Source organism: Amaranthus tricolor, chromosome 7, assembly GCF_026212465.1.
Source record: "Amaranthus tricolor cultivar Red isolate AtriRed21 chromosome 7, ASM2621246v1, whole genome shotgun sequence".
Lineage (NCBI taxonomy): Eukaryota > Viridiplantae > Streptophyta > Magnoliopsida > Caryophyllales > Amaranthaceae > Amaranthus > Amaranthus tricolor.
Genome location: NC_080053.1, coordinates 25287111 through 25301192, shown reverse-complemented (window position 1 = coordinate 25301192; position 14082 = coordinate 25287111). Strand labels below are relative to the sequence as shown.

The window sequence follows — 14082 nt, the reverse complement described above, 5'->3', positions numbered from 1 at the left end:
TATTCAGCACCTATGTGCATCACACTTCTAACCCAATGAGATCACGTATAAGTGGGGTATTAAATATATATAATATATCCTAAAATTTTAACAATTAGTTTAAACTTTTAATTGAATTGGTTTGTTGATTTCAGTTTATATCAAAATAAAAGAGACATACCTGACAATCTTTTAACAATTTGTATCTGTAAAATAACAAATCTTGTCTGTTAGAAGGATAATATGCACAAATCTCAGTGAATTTATTGGTAACTCAAAGGTCAGATTCAGCACATCAAAGTTTTATTCGGCATATATGGCATTGTCATGAACTCATGGTCATCTTTTATTTCGGCATATTGGAAAACCTCATAAAATCTTGGTATCACTGTTTGTTTTTTACTTCTGCACATTTTCATCTTAATACTCACATATTTAATAATGTTCAATTAGTGCATTTACAACATTCAACATGAAAATTCATTCTTATTTCAATTGGAGGCATTTGTATCACTTTTTTTCATATAAGGTCATAAGTATGATTCTCGTTCCCTCCCTCCTCTAGCTCTCCACTTTCTCGGCCTACTCTACACTTAAAAAAACATACACGCGTTAAAACATGCATAAGTATTAAAAACTCTATAATTGCATAAATAAAGAATATAACAATTGATAATTAAATCTTATCTAAACTAAAGCAAATAATGCTTTTTCCAAATATATAAAATTTAAAATTTGATTCTTACTGAGCCTTATTTTCTCTCGACCTACTTTAATAAAACAAAACAATAGGATTTGAAAGCCATTGATTTCACTTTCCCAAAAAATGCTTGAACCACAATGCGGAGCTTTTAGGATATCTCTTCGTTCCATTCTGAAAATCCACGAAGTTTAAGCCGTATCTAATTGTGTAACCTGCACCCCATTCGAAATTGTCTAACAATGACCATGCAAAATATCCGCCGACATTAACACCATTCCTGCGACACATAATTATTAACACAAATATACCATTTAATATTTTATCTTCTAAATATGTGTTAAAAATATTAATTAATCTTCTTAAAATAGAATATTTTAAAGAACTGAGGAATTACTTTTTTGGGTCAAAATTTTCTAGTAAATCAAATGGTGCAAGTTTATTTAAAATTTAAGAAATAAGAAAACAATCAAAATTAAATTGTGTTAATACTTAGTAATGCATCCTTATATATTTTAAGGGAAATTTTATATGGTAATTTTAAGTTTATTTTTTTTAATTTGCTTTATGCCCCGAGCTTTCACCTTAACAAAAAGTTAAATTATTTATTAAAAGATGTACCCGTTTTGAATAAACTTTTGAAAAACATGTCTTAAAAGGGTGATCGCAACATTTGTTTAAAGTTGTTAGGATGGATAATACTAACGTAAATTTAATAAAAACTTCATCTTTTTTATCTACTATGTACAAAAGTTAGAAACTTAAAATTATCACGTGAATGTTAAAAATATTTGTCTATTCCGTAGAAAAGTAAAAAAAAAAATTAAGTCATCACATAGAATTTTGTATTTTTTTTAAAAAAAGTTGGATTTTTTGTGAAAAGTATTAGAAATGGCAGACTTAGAAGTTACGTACCGAATTGCTTCTCTTAGGAAATACAAATGCTTGTAGTGAAAATCTATCCTTGTTGTGTCAACCAAGGCCTCTTTAAGGGATAATGAGGAATTGTTTAGCTCACCAATACCTACACAAGATTTAATTTATATATTAATTAATTAAAGATATAAAAATTAATAAATATATTTATTCAAGAAGTTGAATAAATTACCGTTCTCAGTGATGTATATTAATTGTGGGTTATATTTCTTTTTCATGTATAGTAAAAGATTCCTTATTCCTTTTGGATAAATGTTGATCCCTTCCGCCACACCCTGTATATAAAAAAAACTTATTAAGAATATATATAGTTGATTGGTAAAATATTACATAAGATTGAGATGCCCTAGTGAAATATGATTATTATGAGCGATTAATTACTAAATATATTTTTATAGATTTTTAATTATTAAACTTTAAAGCATCGTTTTTCGAATTTTTTGAATGGACAAGAAACACAAGCCCCTCTTGCTCCCTTATATTGCCAGCCTTGACAAAACATAGTCTTTCAATAGTATTTTCTATGAGGTTTTTGCAATAAAATGTGATAATTTTCTGTTAAATTAGGCTGGACTTATTGTAAATGCCAACACATTAACGGGGACATAAGGTGCACACACTTCATAAGCCAAGGAGATATATATTATCCCAAAACCATATGGCAATGGGAAGAAAAACTCAATTAGGGTAGGAACGCTATTCTTTTCGGACCCACCATTTTTAATTTTTGATCGAACCATCGGTTCTGACACCATGTTAAATTAGGTTGGACTTATTGTAAATACCAGCACATTAACGGGGAGACACAAGGTGCACACATTTCATAAGCCAAGGAGATATATATTATCCCAAAATCATATGGCAATGGGAAGAAGGACTCCAATAACTTATAAAGTGTGCACAAGGAAATATATATTATCCCAAAATCATATGGCAATGGGAAGAAGGACTCCACAAACTTATAAAGTGTGCAATCTATATTCAATTTGTTAATGTGGGATAAATCATCCTAACATTTTCTATTGTTAAATTCTCACCTTTGGCCCAATAAGAATTCCATTTCGTTCATCTGTGAAAATAAGTAAAAGAATCAATATATCACATAAAAACTATTTTTAATGGAATATGTAAATGATAATTATTTTTTTATTTGACGGAAAACTCTTAAAAAATAGAGATGTTGGTGATAAAAAAAAAAAAGATAAATTGGGGTGCTTTAAAATTTGGAAGAAATTATTTTCAAATGAAATGAAAATTAAATTTTTTTTACCTAAATTTTCCATTTCAAATGAAAACTCTTAAGAAAATAGAGATGTTGGTGATAACAAGGAAGATAAATTGGGGTGATTTAAAATTTGGAAGACATTATTTTCAAATGAAATGAAAAATACATTTTTTTTTACCTAACTTTTCCATTTCAATAACATAATCTAATAAATATAATGTCAAATGTGTCTATTAACATGAATAATTATTAAAAATAAATTGGGGTGCGAAGAAATGATTTTCAAATGAAATAAAAAATATATTGGTGATCCAAAATAAATAAAACGGAAAAGCGAATATTACTTTAGTGCATGTATTACTTATTTTCTGTCCATTTGAATTTGTTATTACTAAGGACGAAAAAATAATGTGATGTGCTTACTTGTAAAGATAGCATGCCAATCAGAAAGGTAGCTGAATCTTGATGCATTAAGTGATGATGGGGCAGAATCTGCTGCATATGAAGTTGAATAATAATTTAGCCCTACGAAATCATACGACCCTTTTATCATCATCGACTCTATTCTTGTGAACTTTGGCAATCTGTCATTCACTATAGACCTCATAATACTTGGATATTTCCCGCTTGTTAGAGGTTCCATAAACCTAATCACAATAAAAAATAATGAGCCAAATAATAGATATATTATATATGAAAAATATTAGAAGAGGTGATATCATATTGGAAATGATTTTAATTTCGAACTATACGGTTTGGTCCAATTTGATTGTTATCCAAACAAAAAAATATTCTCTAACAAAAAACTATGTCAAGTTGGTTGAGATTGGAACCCGTGACCTTTTGTCACGTTAGCTCTGATACCATGTCAAGAAACTAACTCAAATAAAAGTTTAAGCTGATGGTTAAGGTCCCATAACGTTATATGCTCTAGCAAGAAAAATGCATTCTTCTGAATCTCTCTTTTCTTTCACTCTGGTTCCATCAATCCAAACATAGTAGAAACGATGAACTTTACCATCCAATTGTGAAATCGAGTGCTCGTTGAGTAGCATTGCGATCTTGTACAGAATTGGATAATGGCACATTCCAATTTGCAGCTAAGACAATCCCAACCTTTCCCTTTTGAGATGCCTGTGTCGTTTTAGTAGTTTGTCAAAATCACATCAACATAAAACATTTTAAATGTTTTAGATGATTGAACAATAAAGATGTAAGTGGGTTGGGCGGGCGCACACACCACAAGCTTTTTAGGCACAGGCCTCTTAAGGAACAACACGGCACGACACCATTTACGATACGACTTGCACATAATACAATTTGACACAATGCACAATAGGCATGACACATGGACGGCCCAACATGACACAATTTCCATGGTTATTGGACCACCATTAGTCAATTACTTTCTTCATCCTATTCAATTTCCTACAACTCTCCAAAATTCAATGGAATGGAGAAATTAACAAATTTATACAATTCTAACCACCAAAAACAGGCCCAAGACATTGTGCAAAAATAAGGCAGCATCACCGTATTGCGACCGTATTGTAAAGATTTTTGAGTTTAGCGCAACCGAAATATAGACCGTATTGACCACAAAATCATATGTATTAGCTGTGAAATCCGTTTGGCGATTATTACCGTGACCAAAACAGTATTTTTTCACTATGGTCGATAATTAATGTGGTAGCTTGGTAGTAGACTATTAGATATTCCGCTTCCAATTTGTCCTAAATTGGCTCAAAATTTAATCAAGACAAGGACATTCTTATATAGACCTATTAATGACAAATCATATGAAGATTAATTGACCTGATATATTTGTTTGTACAAGTTGACAGCAGCTGCATGAGCAAGAAGAATGTTATGAGCCACAATGTAAGGCTCAGTTCCAGAATCACCACCAGTACAATTGAGATTAAGCCACTTTGAACATCGACCTGGCGGTCCATTTCCGACTACATAACCAGCAATGTCATAGTATAATGGTTCATTTACTGTCATCCAATGCTTAACTCTGTCACCGAACTCTTTGTAGCATAATTCCGCGTAGTCCTTAAAGTCATCTCTATAAGAATGCAAGATATCAAACATTTATGGAAGTGGGATCATAACAATTAACAAGACTTTACAATTACAGTCTTGGCCCTTTTAGTTAGTGGTATTAAATGGTGCTAATGAAAATGATTTATAGTATAAAATTTCATTAGAAATCCCATGACATTCTCATGGTGTTGAAACATTGATCACAAAAAAAAAAATTTTTGTTTATAAATTTCTATTACCACCTAATACCACATTCCCTAATGATAATGCATTGGTAAGAAGTTTATGAAGAAAATGAGATGATTGAAGTTGAACAAGCATGACTGCATGACCATCAGTGTAGCCAAGAGATTTTTCAACCACTATTACACTAATTTTCATTCCCATTACCACTATTTATTACCACATATCCAACGGGCCGTCTAGGTAACATGTAAAGGGGGAACTTACACGATGTTTCTACTTAAGAAGCCGCCATAATCATCTTCTAAAGCTTGAGGTAGATCACCATGTAACAGAGTCACAAAGGGTTTTAGACCTGATGAAGATATATGCTCAAATAAGGGCTGAGTACTTTAGTTAACAACACATTCTGTTTTATAAGTGTTTAAAGTTTGTTATAGTTAGTTATTTTTCTAAACTATAGTTGGTTAGCTATTTCTTGTTTTCTTGTTCTTGGTCCTTGTGCCTCTATATATATGAGGTTCCTCTTTGTATCAATTTATTCATTCATAATAATATTCCTACGTTTCTTCCTTTTATTTGTTGTGTGATCTTCTGTTCTACAAAGCTTAAAACACATAAGTGTATCATGATATCAGAGCCAAATAGCTTCTGATTACTTTACTTTTCTCTTTTTTCTTTTTTCTTCTTATCTTCTTTGTTCTGTGTTCTTTCTCATGGAGCAGAATAACAATACAAAACTAAACCAAAACCAAACAAATGTGTCACACACACCGGTACAGAATGATCCAACCCAAGATCCTAGTAGCATATATTACTTACATCCTTCTGAATCAACAAGTAATAGATTAGTGTCAACTGTTTTTGATGGGACCTCTTTCAGTGACTGGAAGAGATCTATGGTGATTAGCCTAGATGCCAAGAACAAAATATGTTTTGTAGATGGTAGCTTGCCCATGCCAACAGCAGGATCAGTAGAGGAAAAGGCTTGGAGGCGTTGTAATAACATGGTAACAGGATGGCTAATTTCTTCATTGGAAAAACACATAGCAAAAAGCATAATGTATTTCAAGACAGCCAGTGCAGTATGGGCTGATCTTGAACGGAGATATGGAAACCCCTCTTCCTCTCAGAATTCTATTTCATCATGGTAGAATTAAGCGTAAAACAATGCAAGGTGCAGCTACGTTGTAGGATGCTTAGGGGAGGTTTTGAGCATGTTCAAATGTTCGATCGTACAGGGCTCCGAAAATTTGGGGGCTTCAATGTTAATTTAAGTAATAAAGTATATGTTAAGTGTTTAAAGATACAAAGTTGTTAGAAAAATATCATAATTTTTGAAATTGCACAGTGCTTTTAAAAAATTTATCACTTTTTGCTCCACCCTTGAGAATGCTACGCATGACGGTCAAGCTCCCAACATTGAAGGTACTGATGGAATTGTTGGAAAATAACCCACATGCGATCCCACATCGAAAATTAGAAAGAGTTTGACTAAGATATATACTTGATGGACTACTCCTCCTAATACTAATTTGTTTTAGTAGGAACCTTATCGGATTTGTGTGCAATCAACTCTCCTCTTGTACGGGTTTTGTGTATAAGCCCAAATTTTATCAGGATCAGTAAAGGAGTCTTGTTGAAGTCGGCTTATGTTAGTTGGAATAGCTAGGATTCTTTACGATTTGCGAGTTTTCGATTCTTTGTTTGAAAAGTTAATTGATGTCTAGTTCACAACTGTAAAATTCCATCAGAATTTGTTGAATCATAACAATAACAATAACAATAAAAATGGTGGTACCCCTTGGATCCTTCTAACACTGGACAGAAGTTGATCAATATAGTGTTTTCTGTTACTGGGTATGCTAATTGTACGAGAGTAATGCACTCGTAGGATAGCACAAACTAGGGTGTATTGATGGTTCTTTACCAAAACCCAGTAATAATTCTGGTGATATATGTGAACAGAAAATGGTAATCTCAAATAAGCACTTAATTATTACCATTGTTTAGTAGCTCATTGATGAGATTGTTGTAGTATCTAATTCCTTTCCTGTTGACTCCTCCACTTAGCTTTCCTTCTGGAGAATAACAAAAAACATCCCAGCACAATTAGACTAAGAAGTCATGATAGTTTAATGAAAAGATTTACACAAATTCTTGTATGAGACGGTCTTATTGTGAGACGCTCCCCATATATAGGTTGAATAGTCCAATTAATAGAATTATTATTATATGGTCTTCTTGTTTTGAGGTTGTCTCACTGAAAGACGGTTTCTCACAAGAGTAACCCAAATATTTAACTTATAAATAATGAAAGGTTCTTAATTATGAGATAATAAATTAAAAAATATGTACTTGTGATCGCACATTGAAAAATCTCATAGAGGGTGATCAACATACAACTTGTTGGATTAGGCGCCCATGTATTATAATTGAATATGGGATTGAAACTTATTTTTGTATGTTTGGTCAGACTCTTCTTTAACGAGGATTTGTAAGTAGTGAGAATTAAATTTATGTCATAAAACTAAAAGAAAAATACTTCAACTATTAGGCCAATGTCAGTAAAATTATAAACAATTAAAAGATAGCGATTCACTATTATATATACTGAGTTATGTTGATAATTTGTTGTTTTATAAAATTGCTCTTACTTGGTAGTACTCTGGACCATGAGATTGAAAATCTATAAGCATCTAATCCCATTTCTTTTATAATCTTCACATCTTCCTGCAAAATGAAGTACATGCCAATCACTAACCACACACACTCTAAAGCCTTGAATTCTCATATTAACCACTTTTATAACAATACTGGATTTAACTGAAATTCAAATTTGAATTTCTTTATTTATTAAACACTAAATTTAGATCATCATTCCTAGAATTAAAGATTTCTCATATTAAATAATCAATGTAACTTTCTAAACTATTAATTTGAGTTAGCTAATAAAACTTCTCAATGGCCTAATCTAGTGTATCATCTTTAAATTGACTATGAACTGCATCACCAATTAAACTCAATTAAGCTTAACACTATTAAAGGTTAATTGGAAACAATTTCTTTGTTACTTTTATCATTAATAAGGGTAAGATTGCGAACATCTGACCCTCCCATACCCCACCCTAGAAAATCAATGGCTTAACAAATGAGCACTTACATTGCCACCCAATCAACAACATTATCCACTATATACAAAGATGCTAAATTAACTTTCTCATCATAAGGAGTGTTAGAGTTATTGGTGACTTGAGTGCACCATTCAAGACTATGCATTAGTATGAGTGCATAGAAGTGGAATCTTATGGGCAATTAAGTGTGAGTCTTAATGAGTATGTTGAATGTGGAGTTTAAGTTAGTGTTGAATGCATGAAGTTATGAGGCATTTAATAAGAGACTTAAACATTGGCGTAATAAAGACGAATTATGGCATGATGAATGATAGTTAATGAGAAGACTAAAGGGTGAAAATTCTTGTATGAGGCATCCAAATAATGAAGCATTACCTTGATCGAACATTGGATTCGGTTTTTGACTCTTGGTGTTCTTAGTAGCTATTTATTATGGAGTTAATCCCTTGTATTAAGTATGTTATACTCATTAATGTAATAGCCTCTATAAATAGAGGTCTCATATGCTCATTGTAACATCATCCACAACAATACCCCAAGCCTAAACACAAAGCCATATCTCTTCTCTATTGTAATTTCCCGATTTGAGAGTTCTTTGAACTCCTTTGTGATAATATAAGTGAGATACTACACACCGAAGGACGTAGCCTTTATTGGGTGAACCTCGTTAAATCCATGTCATTTTATTGCATTATTATCTCCTACAAACATTTTTTTCATTGATAGTGTATTTGTTTGTTACAAAACTTCATACATTCGATCTTGGTGATATTAGAGATTAAAACACGTTGTTTAATCTCTAATATAACATTGTTTTTAAGGAGTTTTACAAAAAATACTCAATCTTTTGTGAATAACCATGTTTTTTTTGTTAGTCACCATTGTATATCTTTTGAAATTTTAGCCATGATTCAAACTTGTTAGTCATCTCAGTACTCAGAACAAGATGCATCTAAGATTACTTATACTCCAAAGCATAAGAACATAAAACAAATTTACAATTTAAACAAAATTTAAACTCTAACAAATTCAACTAATCCCTCCAAACAAACTAACAGCACTTCCTATAGAAGAGGTACGTACTTTATATTTGTGGTATGAATCTGCGGCAACATCTCCATTGCTACCATTCTTTATTTTACCTGAGATTAACAAGAGAGAACAAGTTTATAAATCGTAGTGGGTATAAGAGTCTCGTTGAGTGTACATGATTCGCTAATCTTTTCGATGATCAAAAAAGGAGTTATGGTAGGTTTTGGGCTATTCTTGGACAAACTTGAGCAAATCACAAATTAAAAAAGCGAATTAGCAAACGAGAAAAATCCGATGAAATACTACTTTCGTTCCATTAAAATGAGATATTTACTTTTTGGCACTATTCATTTATTACTCTTAATTTGTATTTTATTTTTAATAAATATAAACATAGTTAAGTGAGATTTTGTTTGATTCAACTCTAAACAAAGATTATTAATTTCCACTTTTTATAATGTTTCTTTATATATAATAAAAGATATTAAACATTGAAGAACTGCATTAGTAGATAGAGTCAAAAAAGTAAATGTTCTATTTTTAGTGAATAGGCGGGAGTATTTACTGCATATTGATATTTTCCTATACAACAGGTCATAATCAGGTGCAAGCTACAATTTAGAACGGAGAAAGTATATAAGATTAAAATAGACAAAAAAAATGTAAAAAAGGTTAAAAAAAAACCTGGATAGTTATGAGCATAGGTATCCCATATGGTAGGACCTCTACCATCCTCCTTCACTGCTCCCTCATACTGAATAACAGAAAAATAATACTCCAAATAACTCCAACAATAGAAGTAATAGTTATAGAGTGGTAGTGTGGTACCTGGTAAGCAGAAGAAGCAACGCCAAAAATGAAGTTATTTGGAAAGGAAGTGCGATTCAATTTGACAGAAATTATTTGTTGATCTCCAACTCCAACAATTTGTTTAATCAAGCCTACCATTACAAACATCAAAACCCCTCTTTTACTTTCCATTGATTTCAATTCTCCCTGCTTTTTGTTTTTGGATTTGTTTTTCTTCTTTATTCACAAGCTATAAGCATTTTAAATGGATACCTCAAATCACGTGACCGTTTTGCGTAAATAAAGGAGTAGGTGAGTCCTTTTTTTTTTAATGGAAATTATTGTATTTGTTGTCATTAAGAAAAGATCCCATTATCCAAATGAATATTTTTAGAAATAATATTCTACTTCGAATTAACTATAGCGATATCACGGGGTTATTAGTGGTATTAGTTTAGTAATTAGTTTAGTAATTATCTTATTATATAATATTAATTGCATTAGAAAGTATTAGTTGTATTAACATATATATTTGTAGAAGTATTAGTTTAGTAATTATTTATGACTTGCCTTTTTTTTTTTTATAGTATTGTAAGTAGTTAATTTCTAGGTTTAAAAAAATATTTATTTTCAATTTTATTATATTCATTTACAAATAAAAAATAAAATGAAAATGACAATATAATTGACGAATATTACTAAATCTTATGTCGCAAAAAACTTTAATTATGATTTTTTATTATGCTGCTAAAAAGTGTAATAAATGTTATTAAATCCACTATATATATACCATGTAAAATTTAAAATAGTGACATATAAATTAAATGTTATTATATATCTCACTAAAAATATATTATGTTGTACTGATAATAGACAAACAAAATACGTTAAATAAAAGATAAACAATCTACTATTATTACGTATGCATTCCCTCTTTTCTTAAAATAAACATTTATAGAAAAGAAATACAAGCAATAAAAATAAGACATGAAAAAATTCCCACCACTTTACATTTAAAGGCAATTTTGAATTGGGTGTAAATATTTAACGGGAAAATAAAGTCAAACTAATAAAGTGAAAGCAAATAGAGATGCATTTGAAGTAGTTGAGATGATTGTGAAGAAGGTAAAATAAACATGTAATGAAAATAATGAAGGAAAAAGAAAATAATTTCCCCTATTATGGAGGTAATATATTCCCCTACCCTCTCCTAGGATAAATATTACCCCATTAAATTGAGAGCTCCCTTCATTTTTATTACTTTGCAACCATTCTTCCACCTCTACAACAATTAAATTCCACTAATTTCTCATTTATCAATTTCATTTTTCTACTTTGACTTTTTTCACCCCTTAAATATTTATATCCAATCCAAGTATGCCTAATATTCATTTTTTATCGTTAACACACCATGATCCCTGGAGTCTACATTAAAATTTTCTCTAATCCAAAACACATTAGAGATATCTTCAATATCAATGAGTTTTGTGGATAACTGAAAACGATGATGTATTAGAGTTCGAACAATGTGTTTCAAACTCCAATATTACCAAGATCGAGTGTATGAAGTTTAGTGACAAACAAATTACGCTATCAATGAAATCAATGTTTGTAAGAGAAAATAAAGCAATAAAATGACACAAAGATTTAACGAGGTTCACCCAACTAAGGCTACGTCCTCCGGTGTGTAGTTTCTCTTATATTATCAAAAGGAGTTCAAAGAACTCTCAAATATGGAGAATTACAATAGAGAAGAGATATAGGCTAGTGTTTGGCTTGGGGTGTATTTTTGTGGATGATTCACCACTTACAAAGTGAATGAGAGCTCTCTATTTATAGAAGAGATCATACTAAGTAACATTAAGTACATTAAAGCTATGATTAAATGATAATGAAACATCCCTAAGTATATGAAGAGTCAAAAACAGCATCCTAGGAGCCCTTTGCACTTCTCCATTAAATCCCATAACTCTTCACACTTCATTACCTTATTAATCCATACTTAATCACCATCATAAACCACAATCATCAAGACTCAACTTAATACACCCATTCATGACAAACTTATGGGATTCCATCCCAAGAGTCACTACATGAATGCACACATCAAATGTGCACTCAAGTCACACCAATCACAACAATAACAATTAAGCTTGTAAACATAAATAGCATGTTGTCAACTGACTGCATTCAAGTGATTATGTATAAATTTATATTTGTAGAGATACTAATTATATTTGGTGGTTAAGTTGGTATGAGAATATGAGCTAACTATCCTCTATGATAGTAGCATTTATCCAGGTTTAACTTCGTACTTTGCACATGTTTTTAAAGAATTTAAAAACAATTATTTATTTATTTATATTATCAATACCATTTGATTTTTATGTGAATCGTCCTCTCCTTGCAAATGGCATACGATCCAAATGTTGAGAATATGTGAATATCATTTATTTAGTTATAACTCTTTTTGTTAGATTAGAAAATATAATGATATAGACAAGAGCTCAAGCTGTTATAGTGTTGTACCACCTAAATATATAATTAGTATCAAATAAAGGAAGTTTAAGAAAAGAAGTGGGAAAAAAACAAAAAATATAGTTTTATTGGAAAAAAAAAAAAGTTTACTATAAATAAGAGGCTTAAATGGCAAAGTCAAACCCATCAGAAATCGGGTTGGAAATCACATTGGGATCCCTATAAATTGTGTTATCAATCCCAAATGATTCATTCTGACACGAGAACCCAAAAACCTCCGGGGTGTTTCCAACCCATTGACTCATATCCATACCCATACCTATGCCCATGCCCATACCCACATCCAAGCCCATGTTGTAACTTGAAGTAATGTCCGGGGGCAATGGGGGGAGCTCAACTTCTTGGGTATGATCCTTGTTCTCAATCGGCTGATTGTGAGTATTGGGCTGAGGATAGTTAGCACTCCAACAAGCCCAAAAATTTTGATCCACGATATTGGGTTGGGTTTGGGTCGAAGATGAGCCGCTTGTAAAAAATATTTGGTTTAGAAGAGATTGATCATCGGGAGACAAAATAGAAGTGATTGATGACCCTGGTGGAGAGTCTGAATACACAAAGTTAGTTCGGGCTCTAAATGACCCTTTCATAGACCGCGCAGCTCGATCATAAGCAAGGGCAGCCTCTTCAGCAGTGTCAAACGTGCCAAGCCAATGACGCTCCTTTGTAGTAGGGTCTCTTATCTCAGCTGCATAACGACCCCAAGGACGTCGCCTCACCCCTAAATACTTGATATTTGAGGGTGAGTCCTCTTGTTGTTGGTGGTGTTTTCTCTTACTTCTTGGTGAAGAAATCTTTGTCATATTTGAGTTTTTGTTCATACCTAAATATTCCATAAGAAACGAAAATTTAAGGATTTTATAGTGACAAATAATATAAATATGATTAAAGTTAGCTAGTAGTATTTTGGACTATATGGTAAGATTTGGTTAAGTATATATGTCGTACGTGAGACTTAACTCTTTGAATTGGGAGTGATTAGAGAGAGAAAAAGAGTATGAGTGTTTTGTGGTGTGTGTTTATGATTTTGTGGCTTTCAACTTGCTTTTATAAGGGAGGAGCTCTTGATCTCTAGTGAATAAATTAATCCAATCTCAGCATTCTTCTTTTAAAAGTCACAACAAGGAGTATTATTGTTGAGTACCACTCATTTAGCTATATTGTAAATAAATTAAAGCATCTGTATTTATTAGAAATAAAATATTATTCAGTTATTTTTTCGAGTTTGGATCCTTATTATTTAATACGTTCGTTTTTTTCTATAGTATCTTAAATTTATATTAGATTTAGATAGATAAAATTTACTTAAAGATAAAGCATCATTGGTCATGCTCCATTATTCATGAAATCGATTACAATTAAATATTTAATTCAATTTTAGATTGAACTGAAAGTCGAATTAAATTAGATTTAGATTAGATATGAACCTTATATAATCCACTCATGATCACATCAATAGCTAGGCATGTGCTTTCCTACATTATTTTTCAATGATATAGTATATTAGTAAAAATATGAAG

General features: G+C 31.3%; 2 protein-coding genes across 2 annotated transcripts; both read right to left on the bottom strand.

The window, feature by feature from the left end:
- Nucleotides 1-591: 591 nt before the first annotated feature.
- LOC130817404 (beta-glucosidase 13-like) lies at nt 592-10396 on the bottom strand. The gene is made up of 13 exons (XM_057683091.1): nt 10067-10396; nt 9923-9992; nt 9290-9348; nt 7730-7805; nt 7076-7153; nt 5340-5427; nt 4656-4911; nt 3859-3974; nt 3264-3487; nt 2653-2684; nt 1788-1890; nt 1595-1703; nt 592-959 (listed from the first exon to the last, which is right to left on the bottom strand). The coding sequence occupies exons 1-13, from the start codon at nt 10217-10219 to the stop codon at nt 791-793; spliced, it is 1533 nt and encodes a 510-aa protein (XP_057539074.1). The 5' UTR covers nt 10220-10396; the 3' UTR covers nt 592-790.
- Nucleotides 10397-12669: 2273 nt separating this feature from the next.
- Nucleotides 12670-13550, bottom strand: LOC130818645 (ethylene-responsive transcription factor LEP-like). The gene has a single exon (XM_057684805.1). It carries the CDS (start codon nt 13396-13398, stop codon nt 12670-12672), a length of 729 nt encoding a protein of 242 aa, XP_057540788.1. The 5' UTR covers nt 13399-13550.
- Nucleotides 13551-14082: the final 532 nt, after the last annotated feature.

Coding starts and splice junctions, on each gene's coding strand:
- LOC130817404 (XM_057683091.1), bottom strand. CDS start 10,219: ATGGAAAGTAAAAGAGGGGTTTTGATGTTTGTAATGGTAGGCTTGATT. Junction 9,993..10,066: donor TTGCTTCTTCTGCTTACCAG/GTACCACACTAC, acceptor TCTGTTATTCAG/TATGAGGGAGCAGTGAAGGA. Junction 960..1,594: donor TTCCTAAGAGAAGCAATTCG/GTACGTAACTTC, acceptor TATGTGTCGCAG/GAATGGTGTTAATGTCGGCG.
- LOC130818645 (XM_057684805.1), bottom strand. CDS start 13,398: ATGGAATATTTAGGTATGAACAAAAACTCAAATATGACAAAGATTTCT.